Below are 12,147 nucleotides of genomic sequence, written 5' to 3'. Positions count from 1 at the left end.
CGGTGAAGGAGCCGTACCCCAGAGTGGCAGTGACTACGCTGTACCCCAGAGTGGCAGTGGCTACACCGTACCCCAGAGTCTCCAATCCATGTTGGACAGCAGCTGGACGGCCAACTTTAACACACAGGTTTGATAGTTTGATAGCGCAGGTTGGTCGGTAACAAAGGTCTCCCAGGCCCTTCCACTCAATAAAAACAATTGTTTTATGGCATCCAGGTTCTCACTTTATCCAATCAGGATAGAGAACTCCTGAGGGGAGTCCTCTCTACACGTATACCAGGCAGCAGCATGATCTCAGGACTCCTGCATTCCAGGAACAGCTCACACAACCAAACACGGCAAGAGGGGGAAAGAAAACAGCTGAGGGAAAGAGCTGGGAGATAAAGAGAAGGAGTCATGCTGGAGTCATGTGATGACGGAGGGGAGAAGGAGGGGCTTGTGCAGAAATGGAGAACTTATTAAAAATGATTCTGAACAATACACGTTCGAACAGTGGGCAGGGTGTTTGGGGAGAGGTTAGTATAGTTTAGTTTAGTGTGGGCAGGGTGAATTGGGAGAGGTTAGTATAGTTTAGTTTAGTGTGGGCAGGGTGAATGGGGAGAGGTTAGTATAGTTTAGTTTAACGTAGGCAGGGTGAATGGGGAGAGGTTAGTATAGTTTAGTTTAGTGTGGGCAGGGTGAATGGGGAGAGGTTAGTATGGTTTAGTTTAGTGTGGGCAGGGTGAATGGGGAGAGGTTAGTGTAGTTTAGTTTAGTGTGGGCAGGGTGAATGGGGAGAGGTTAGTATGGTTTACTTGAGGCCAGTCAAGGGTGGTGGAGCATGTTTGCTTTGACTCTAGCGATGAAAGCAGCAACACAGAGGCGGTCGGAGCCGATAAGAACTTCATCTGAACGAGGGAGAGAGAGAGAGAACAAGAGACGGAGTGAGAGGGAGGCTGTGAAAGAGGGAGAGAGAGAACGAGAGGGAGCAAGAGAGAGAGAGATTAAGAGATAAGCCAGTGCCGACCAACAGGTCTGAAGTTAATAGATAGCGTGGTCTTGCTGTACAATCCAGCAGAACATGCCATGTAGCACATTGGAACATAGGGAATATCGGGAGCATTGGAACATAGAGATGGTTAGCACATTGGAATACAAAGAATGTTGGAACGTGTGGAATATTAGAACATGGCCTTCAGGTTTACCAGGCAGAAGCACCATGAAGAACTCAGGCAGTTCTCCGAGTCCAGAACCTGCTCTGAGAACCCACTTAGAACATGGAGAAAAAAATAGAGACTACGACGTAGAGCGAAGACATAACCGATGCGACGGCTTCGTAGACGAATCAAAGCCCCAAATCCCCTCTGAACACCCTGGTCTTCGCTACGTTTCTATCAACAGACCCTCTTGCTGCCGGGGGTGTGTTTGTTGACCGAGTGTGGGTTCAGTCAGGGGGTGGGTATGGTTGGATCCGGGGGGAGACCGAGTGTGTGGGAGTCCTCTGGTAACCCCAAGCCTCCCACCCCAGTACCAACTGATCTGGTGGAATGTAAACAGCCCAGGATTACAGAAGGGGTCAGTGTTCATCGCCGCACAAAGCCCTAAAGGACCATGGGAATGACTGGCCATGCTCGCCTTCCCCTACCGCTCCTCACCCGACCCCACTCTCTACCCTAACCCTCCTTACCCTACCCCAGTGCCCCAGCCTCGCTCTCTACCCTAACCCTAACCCTCCTTACCCCAGTACCCTAGCCCCACTCCATACCCTCACCCTCCTTACCCTACCACAGCCCCACTCGCTACCCAACCCTCCTTACCCTAACCTCCTCCTAACCCAAGCCATCTATACCTCCCACTCTTTCTCCCCATTACCTACTAAGAATAGTCTGCCACAGCAAGACCCTAATCCTTACCCGGTCCCTTAACCCTAAGCTAACTCCAACCATACCACATCCACAGACTGATACCATACTTCGACCAGCAACCCCTTAACAAATACTGTACATTTCTTAGATCTAGGCTTAAAACCTGATCCAACTAGTTAACCACGTCTTAAACCAGAGGCTACACGGACGGACACAGACACACACACACACACACACACACACACTAATTGAGTAGAGATCAGCCTCCACCACCACAGCACCCCTCCCTCCCTCCCCCCTCCTCCCTCCTCCCTCCCCCCTCCTCCTCCCTCCTCCCTCCGCTCGGCAGTAAAGCCAGAACACTCTGCTCTGCATTCCCACGCAGAGGCAGGACAAAAGGCCCTTCGCTATCTGGTAAAAATAGCCTCAATCTGCTGCTTCAGAGGGGCTGCGAGGGGGCCGTGTTCACAGCCAGGGCCCTGCTTCACACACCGTGTTTGTATTCACTCTGCTAGCATTCACTGGGATAGCATTCACTGGGATTGTTGCGTAAGTGCTTATTTAGCTAGCAATGATTAGTGCTAGTGCTCACTGTACTAGTTCTACTCACTATGCTAGTGGGCATTACTGTTTATCTGCTAGTATCTCTAGCACTCACTGTGCATATTATGTTCGCACTCACTGTGTGTTTTAGTGTGTTGTTAATTATGCCCACACTCGCCGTGATGTGTGGTAGTAACAGTTGTGCAAGAGTTCACAAGACGAGTGACGTTAGGGCTCCATCACTGTGCACACACACACACACACACACACACACACACACACACACACACACACACACACACACACACACACACACACACACACACACACACACACACACACACACACACACACACACACACACACACACACACCTGACAGGAGTCTCTTACAAGTAGGTGCTCCACCAGCCAGCGATGTGGTGTTAATGTGTGTGAGTAGGTGGCATGTGTGCGCAAGTGTTTAGGGATGTGTGGGCATATCTTTCTCTGTGTGAAGAGTTGTGTGTGATATGGACCTAGGTATAGTTAGGAATGTGTGGGTGCAATGTTGTGCATGAGTGTGTGTCTCATGTATTTGAAAATGAAGACATTTCAAAAAGAAAGTGAATATCTGTGGTGAAAGCAGATGATGGGTAGAGATGGTACAAGACGGAGACTTGGCACAAACACCAGGTAAGGTCCATTAGGGCCTATGGTCTGCATGAACTACTGTTCATTTTTGAGTCTTTAAGCAGATGCTTTGAGCCAAAGCGACCTGCATCGTTCATTTTAGATACATATGAGCAAGGAGCAGGTAGGGGAGTCCTACTCATGAACATCATCACCGGCGTGTTAGGGAGTCTGCTGTTCAGGGTTAGACTACACGCTGGGAGTGTGTGTGAAGGGCCATGAGCAGACTGGGCCGGCCCCCCCCACCACACACACACACACACACACACACACACACACACACACACACACACACACACACACACACACACACACACACACACACACACACACACACACACACACACACACACACACACACACACACACACACACACGCGCACGCCTTCTGAGGACAACAATCTGCTTAGTTTGAGAGGACATGGAGGACCCTTTGCCAAAACAACCTCTCTCGATGTACTCTGCCATCTAATTGTTTCTTAATGTTCTCAAAGTAAGACATCTGTATCTCTCTTCTTACCAAACTGTTTCCCACCAACTCCTCCTCAAATCCAATTGGACATAGGACATGGAGTACTGTTTGGGTTTGAGGACAGCGAGAAACACACAGAGACAGAGTGCTGTGTGGATCTGCTGTAGAACCAACAAGACAACAGCGTTCAACCTTGGCTCAGCACTCAGCTTCAGGAACATTCTGTAACATTCTATCCATGTTGAATAGCAAGAGAGAAGCAGAGGCGTACAGCCAGGAGAGGGAAACAGGGAGACAGAGACAGGTCTTTACAAAAGAGGGAGGACATTTCCATGTCACATGTTGCCCACACCATGATTAGAAAAAAGAAGAAAAAAAGAAAAACATGGAAAAGAAAAACATGTTGCCATGGAAACCTGGGGTTGTGGTTAGATGCACTCAGGGAGAAAGATCTAGATTCTAGACTGTGATGCTTCCAGAGCATGCCATGATGATCAATATGTTAACTGATGGATTAGTAGGAACATAGAATGGTTATGGTTACAATTATCCAACCACCTTCGAGGTGGAAAAATCGTTCAAGAACGTTCAAACGGTTCCGATATCCCAGACTCTGATTCTATCAAGATGTTTTCAAATAAATGAATTATAATATTCCATCATATCTTTTGTTTTTTTATCAAATTAACAATCATTTTACATCATCAAGGCCCAAACACAGCAAGGGCCCAACCTAGCATGCCACCATATTTTCAACAGGGACGTACATTAGCTTCCTGGGATAACCCAGAGTTGGTGGGGGGGGGTCAGGTTGTTTCTCTCTACAGATCCACCTGGCCTCGGTCCCGTTGAAACCCTGATGACCCACCAGCCCCTGGGGAGGCAGGCCCAGTCCCTGACCAATAATGAACCAATAACAGCGCCACCAAGGCGGACGGATACTCAGCGCTGCCCCAAACCCTGGATATTGGGGCGGCCTCACAGCCCAAACGGCCCAGTCTTTAGACTCTGCCAGACCCATGGGTGGTGGACGCTACACGCCGAGAAACCTCCCCTCGATCACCCAGACGGTGTCAATGCAGCGTAACACATGGTCATCTGACCACATTAACATTGTGTTGTTCAGAAAGCACACAGCAAGGTGAAACCACTGTCTTTCTCTGTGTGTGTGTGTGTGTGTGTGTGTGTGTGTGTGTGTGTGTGTGTGTGTGTGTGTGTGTGTGTGTGTGTGTGTGTGTGTGTGTGTGTGTGTGTGTGTGTGTGTGTGTGAGAGATGCATGGCTTGCAAAAGACCACCAGCACTATCGGCTGTTCTCTACAGCATTAGGGTGGTGTTGTCATGGTGATGCCTGTGAAAGACCACCAGCAGCAGGACTATCGGCTGTTCCCTACAGCATTAAGGTGGTGTTGTCATGGTGATGCCTGTGAAAGCGAGTCAAATGATTGCAAATCTGCATTCAAATAAAGAGAGAAGAGAAGGAGTATTTGCCGTCAGTGCCTAACTGGTTACCGCTGTTTGCTCTAAGCCGTCTTTATTGAGATATGTAAAACACATGATGAGTGAACGAGTGAGTGAGTGAGTGAGAACCACAAGAGCGATCTTTGGCCCGCATCACTTCTGTTTTTAGCAACACTTGAGATCTCCATCTTTAAACCCCCCCTGTTTGATGATGTATACAAAGGCGATGGAGAGATGAGAGACCTGATGCAGAGGGGAGATAGAGCCCCACCCCCTTCCTCATTGTGGTATCTTTATCTTGTCCTACTCTCTGTAATTACCCCCCCCCCCCATACTTCCACCCCTCCCTTCCCCCTCATCAGGGTGAGACTTGAGCCAGTGATAGCACCAGGGAACATCTCATGCGTGTTGAGAGATGCTTCCGGCCAGAACGACAGCTGACACTACTAGTACTGCTACAACCAAGCTGGTACTAGTAGAACCAGTATACTAGTATACCTAACCCTTTGTTTACACAGTGGACCAGTACCGACGTCAATAGTACATTTTCACTTCCCCTCCAAAAACACCACATACTGCAGCACCGGCACGGTAATAGAACGCTCATACCTCAAACACACGCCTACACAGAAACACACTCCTACACACGCTGAACACAAAGCAAGCCTTCCACTTCGACCTCCGCCCGCTCCTCCGTTAGATAACACCGCTGCTCCGGATCCACACACACACACACACACACACACACACACACACACACACACACACACACACCTGAAGAAGAAAGTCCACCACAGAGGAACCCACAAACGTGGAGCCAGAGGACAGCACCCGTCTGTCCTGTTCCCCAGACTCTGGGGACGGACGTTTCGGCTTGTGCTAACAGGCTAGCAATGCTAATGAACACACACACAGTGCAAACAACCCTCAACGGCGACCGCGGCGCGGCCTCTAACACAGCTAGCCGGCCGGCCTAGCGGTCTGTGACCACGGGACACTGTGGTTTGTTGACAGTGCTCAAACACGAGCACACACACACCTGATGTCATGGAGGAGGGGTGATTACATGAGCGTGTGTCGACCTGAGGAATGCCAGACTGTACACAGCGCTCAGGAGGAACAGAGGCGCTTGCAGCCGGCTCCACACCTTTAGACCCACAGGGCGTTCACCGGGAACCACGTCAACGCTCGGCACACACCACACCGCCACAGCTGGCACACACACTGGGCGAACTCGTGGGAAATGGTTGGCACTGGTTGGCACTGGTGTGAACGAAGTTGAACTGGGTGTAAACTGGTGTGAAACTGTTGGGTTACTCACCATCTCGTCCAGGGCGTATCGGAGAAGGCCGTGCTCGTACAAGACGAAGAAACGCCGCTGCCATTTCTGCGTCACAACAGAGAGAGACTTTAGGAAAGCTGTTATACTCTCACATGAAGAGTTATCAGACATTATCACAACGCACACACACACACCATGTTATCCCCACTCACAGAGTTGAATGTTCCAGCAGTCGCAATCACTCCCCCCCTCCCCCCCTCCCCCCCTTCCTCCCTCCCCACATCCCAGGGTCATATGGAAGCCATCAGCGGTCCATTGGGAACAGGAACCTTCCCACACCCCCTCAACCCCAGACTAACTACTTCCCTCCTCCCTGCCCCACCAGGGGAGCTAAGAGGGAGGCCCCCAGAGACCCCCCTCCAACACTGGGCTGCACAGCGCCTGAGAACGAGCCGTTTTCCTTGGACTGAGTACAGGAAATGCCCCCTCTCATCCCACCACAGTTACAGCACCGCCCGTCACCCGGTCTGCTGGTAGGCCGTGTTCGACGTGCAGGAGGCTAACAAGCAGAGCTAAATCCTAGCGGCTACGCTAATGATCAGCGCTAACCTTAAATCAGCGGCTATGCTCACCACTCGCGTCGTATAAATGGGCCACACATGCGTCAGCCGGTCGTTTGACATTTTTAATTGATGGGTTGGTTTTTGCCATGCAGAATAACATCAATAGACGTCAATTGCTAATCCCCCTGTTGTATCAACCAACCCTCGGGCAAGAACACAAGTTACCCAGTAGTCTTCCTTGTGTTGCTTCGTAGACCACTGTGTAGATGCTAGGAGCGTCAACAGAAGCATGCATTAAAGCGCCACTGAACACTAATTATATTCCACACAACAACACCCATCTTCAGAATGTTGACCGGAGTTAGCCAACATGAACTCATACAAAAAACAGCAAGCACCCCCTTAGGGTCAGGCCCTCTGGTCCTGATGCTGGGGTATGATGGTGTTTATTGGGATAAGTTTGCAGGCCCCTTCAGAGAGCTCAGAGTGAGGCCTGGCGTACTGTGTGGCCAATGCCGCCGTTTGAACTGGCAATAACCAGTGTGATTGACACGAGTAACCCCCCTAACCCTAACCCTACAGGAGGGAGAGAAACCTTGGGATTGACCGACCCCAAGACTAAATCATCAAACCCCGAGATTAAACACCAGCCCCAAAACATTGTTACCCCCACAGGAGGTAAGCAGCAACAGTTTCAGTAGCCGGCGGACTACTGTAGCCAGTAGTGTGCTTGTCCTGGGAGGACGTGAGAACTCAGCAGCATACTCACCCGGGACCGGTGGAGAGGGTTGTCGAAGTTGGTTCCCTCCGGAGCAAGGAGCAGCCATCCCCCATAGGTTGGCTTTGCCTGGGGGGGGGGGGGGGGGGGGGGGGGGGGGGGGGGACAGGAGGTGATAGGGTTAGGGTTAGCCTCCTTTAGAGGCCGTTTACATGCTGGACAACTCCAGCACAGATTTATTATTTCAAAATGGTCCATTTATTTTTGTTTTATATCCTGTACAGTTAACTAACTATGGGCAATTCTTACAGGACCAGTACACGTTAGATGTTCTACGTTAAGGAGCAGGTAGGGGTGAGGGCATCCAGTGCCAGGTGGACAGCAGGGTTCAAACAAACAACCCTTTGGCTAGGAGTCAAACACCCGAACCACTAGACTATCCTGTCCAGAAGAACACCAGCGATGTCATAAGGTGATGCTGCTTAACCAAGGCCAACGATATGCCGTTGTATGAAAACAAGCGTTCAACATGTTTGGTGTGTAACCTGAGATCAAATCAAATGAAACCGTTTCAGACGGCTCTAACAGATGATAGTGAACCATGAAGGCTTTTTAGATGGAAGCCTTAGAAAGTTATACAGGCCTATTGAATGGAGAAGAAACGAGACGTATGCTGTTCTATTAGTACAATAAATAAAATGTATCCTTCACAACACCGAGGCTCAGCTAGAAGGGAGACAACACAGGAAGAAGGCATGCTGCACCGACAGTCAGAAGGCTTCAGGATCAGGCTGACGGACAGAAGGCTGTGTGTGTGTGTGTGTGTGTGTGTGTGTGTGTGTGTGTGTGTGTGTGTGTGTGTGTGTGTGTGTGTGTGTGTGTGTGTGTGTGTGTGTGTGTGTGTGTGTGTGTGTGTGTGTGTGTGTGTGTGTGTGTGTGTGTGTGTGTGTGTGTGTGTGTGTCTCATATTTGGACGGCAGGTGGACGGGCAGAGGGTTGATGAAGAACAAGATGCCAGCCAGGGTTCAGAACTCATCAAGGGCCCGTTTCCCAAAGCTCTCACTAATCCAAACCTCCACCAGCGGGCTGTGGTTGTAGCGCTGCGGCCCATTGGTCAAGGCAGCACTAGAGGAACCTAGTCTGTTCGAGCTCCACAAATCCAAGCGTCAACACGCTAAACACCTTAACAAACCAAACCGTGTCGCTAATTCCTCTAAGCCTGCGATTGAGCCGTTAGTTAGAGCAGTGCTGGGAGAGGCTAGCTGACCTTGTGGTGCCCCCCCTCCCCCCCCCCCCCCCCCCCCCCAGCCCCACCCGCACACACATCACAGATTCACGGCTAATCAAACAAACTCAGTGAAACTAACAATACAACACTCTCAAGGTCAAACAGCCACAAAAACGCTGTCATAGCTATCAAGTTAACTTATACTGCGATGACAATAAGAACCCAAAATCATGATATGACGCTACACAACACTATTTAGCAATATGACTAACGAATAATATGAATATAATTATGACAGTAGGGCTGCACGATAATAGGATCGTCATTATTTGGCCTGAATTTCTGAGTGTTGTTATTCGATGGGTTTAACAAATAGTAGATTCCGTTAATATTCTGTGACGCAGAATAATAATAATGTAATGTACCCTGCGTTTTCTTGATATTCCGATTCTAGCTTCTGGGTATTCAAAATTAGCTAATTGTAGCGGTCATAATCTCCATTTCAATTAATATGCAATTAATTAATATGCACCCTACATTACAGTATACATACCATGATTTTAGAGCATACAACTCTATGTTGTGATGACAGCCTATAACCCCATATCACTATGTATGACCATTATGGTATGACAGTATACAACCTAAATGTGCTATGTGTTCAAAAACCATCCCATACCATAATATGATGTATACCTCTATGAGATATCAGGATTTATGCATGTGGAACTCACATACATCGCCAATGGTGTAGGCTCCCTTGTGTCCATTGGCTACTCTTGAAATGTTGAGAAACTACATAATAAACTACATGAATCAGGGAGCCATAACATATGACTACATTTCTTGTAGATTTAGAATTTAATTCGTTCCCATTAAGAAGAAAAGAGACAGCCAGCATAATATAGGCCCACAACTGTACAAACATTGCATTTAGATAGTTATTTTCCACTATATTCATGGAAGTGGAAACTATATGAGGGAGGCGAGGGAGAAGGGAGGTTTGAGAGATTAGCAGAGGAAATACAACTCTCTCCCTTCCCCTCTCTCTCTCTCGCTCTGTCTCCCCTGGGAGGCCTGAGAGAAGTCCTCCTGAGTGGCGTTCCTGAGGCGCTGGAACTAGGTCAGCTTTTACCCTCGGCTGGCTAAAGGCTGTCATTCAGGCCTGCGTGTTGTTGGCCGCCCCGTTACTGTCCCACCGCAGGAAGAATGTCTGCGGGGGTGCTGTCCCAGGGACACCACTAGCTTTATGGAGGCTCCAAAGATTCCGCCGTAGGTAGAATCACCCACAGTAGTGGGCATGCTTTTATTCATCCTACTCATTCTAGTCAACCTTTCCTGTAACTAGATATGAAGTTAGTAACTATGAAACACGAGGTGGTTCTTCCTATGAAACACGAGGTGGTTCTTCTGTATCATAAATACCAGAAGCCTATAAACAGATCTGTTGTCAGTAACCCATTATGTCATAATAATAATAATAATAGTAATGATAATAATTAGTCATGCATTGAGTCAGGTCCAATAAATCCAACGCACTTCTGCTTTACAGTTAATAACAGAGGGACTGAATCAAAACTGAATCTAATTGTAGTCCTGAACTGCTGACAGTTTGGGTCCAAAAGGTCATTATGAGGGTATTATTATTAGTAGTAGTAGTATCATCATTATCATGATCATCCATGAAATGAACGTAAAGACATATTTCCCGGATGATAGGATAGTTATTTATATGAACAACAGACCAGAGGTATGTAAACACAATTAGGACTCCGTCCAATTAATGATCCCCGTCCAATTAATTACCCCGCCCTCCGAGTCAACATCTGACCTCATAAGCGAATAATGATCATGAGTTGTTATTATGAGTGGCATTTGGCACAGTATCGTTATTTCTTTTTTTTTTTTTAATTGCTCATAGGTCAATGATTTACCTGGTTCAGATCCTCGTCGTTCAACAAATGCGATTCTCGGGGTTTAAAGCAGTTCTGGCATTTGCTTTTGTTGAAGATGTTGGCTTGAAACTTCCGACATGTGCCGTCTTTAGATGACATGATGGACGTGGAGTAGACACTTTGGGCCACAACACAACAACAAAACAAAGTCTAAGAGTTCCTCAAAAACCGCGGAATGCTGCGATGCAATAATTACGCAACTTTGTGAATCAGAGTAATCTTTGGAGGGTTGAAGTGTGGCGACATCCAGGCCTCCATGGAGAGGACCTCCACGGTCCAGGTGGTACTACCGACCCTAGTCCCTGTCCAACGGCGGGACCTGCCTGCTCACTGAGAGAGAGCCCAACTTTGGGAACCGAGAAAACACAACGTCTGTAAAGCGGAGGACGTCTTCCGAGGCGGACGCGACGAGTCGTGCAGCCCTTCACCGCTTGGGCGTCGGGGGATTCCTCCTCCGGGGAGATGTGGACCTCACAGGGGGTCTCACAGGGGACCCTGTGTCGGCCTCTTGATGTGGTCCCGCAGCGGTCCCGTCAGCTCCATCGGTCGGATCAGGGCTCCACGTTACCGCCCGTCTCTCGGCACCACTACGCACTGGTGTCGTGAAGTCCTCTCCTTCCTGACGGGAGTTCACGACTCGCAGCGCCACGCTCCGACGTCCCAATCCCCGCTGCGCGCTGGATCATGTCGCGGGCTTCATGGCCTCTCAGTTCCGTACGTTTTCGCAGTAGTATGGCTGTTCTGTTCTCAGAGGGGGGGGTTAGGGGTATTTTCGTAGAGATCCCAGCCTCGGACAGACAGGCAGTGGAATGACGAGGCGGGGCTACAGGAGAAGCAGGATGATCGGCAGCGAATTCGACCAACAAGATAGGAGGGTCCTCCTCCTCCTGGGAAGAGCATGTTGTGACGTGTCCTGCAAACGGCCTTCTTTAATAGGTCCATGCCTGCGACCCCCCGGTGCGTCTCGGGTGGGCCTTTATGTCAACGCCATGGCAACAACAACTTCCGGCAAGGTGTTATTTTTTTCTTCACCAACGTCATTTATTAGTAAAATGGCTGTTTATCTTATTTTACAAGAGACAAAAAAAATCTGGAGTTTAGATTGGTATTAAATCAGATTATGATTGAAAATTCTGTTTTGCTATCTATTGCCAACAGCGCATTAAATCATTCCCTATTTCCTATCACCCTGTAAATATATGAAACAGGCTTAACCTACTCACTGCGTTATGTCCAGGCAGAGTAGGCTAGACCTACTATACAACAGGCATAGTAGACAATTCAGACTACTACAGTATGCCTGCTGCTACAACAGGCATATTAGACTAGGTCGACTACTGCAGTATGCCTGCTGCTACAACAGGCATAGTAGACTAGGCCTACTACTACTACAACAGGCATACTGCACTACC

The 12,147-nt window shown here is 48.9% G+C and overlaps 1 protein-coding gene across 4 annotated transcripts in view; it reads right to left on the bottom strand.

Annotated features, from left to right (window-relative positions):
- The window catches only part of si:ch73-103b11.2 (early endosome antigen 1), a 52,435-nt gene extending 40,915 nt beyond the window's left edge, over window positions 1-11,520 (bottom strand). For 3 of the 4 annotated variants that reach the window (XM_060036672.1, XM_060036670.1, XM_060036673.1), the window contains exons 1-3: window positions 10,715-11,520; window positions 7,604-7,681; window positions 6,311-6,376 (exon numbers count right to left, since the gene is read on the bottom strand). In XM_060036672.1, the coding sequence (XP_059892655.1) occupies window positions 6,311-6,376; window positions 7,604-7,681; window positions 10,715-10,834 (264 nt within the window). In that variant the 5' untranslated portion in view covers window positions 10,835-11,520. The remainder of the gene's footprint in view (window positions 1-6,310; window positions 6,377-7,603; window positions 7,682-10,714) is intronic. The other variant, XM_060036671.1, reaches the window with a different exon arrangement.
- Window positions 11,521-12,147: the final 627 nt, after the last annotated feature.

Source organism: Gadus macrocephalus, chromosome 18 (genome assembly GCF_031168955.1).
Source record: "Gadus macrocephalus chromosome 18, ASM3116895v1".
NCBI classification, from domain to species: domain Eukaryota; kingdom Metazoa; phylum Chordata; class Actinopteri; order Gadiformes; family Gadidae; genus Gadus; species Gadus macrocephalus.
The sequence above is the reverse complement of the archived record's forward strand: the minus strand, read 5'-3'. Positions and strand labels throughout refer to the sequence as shown.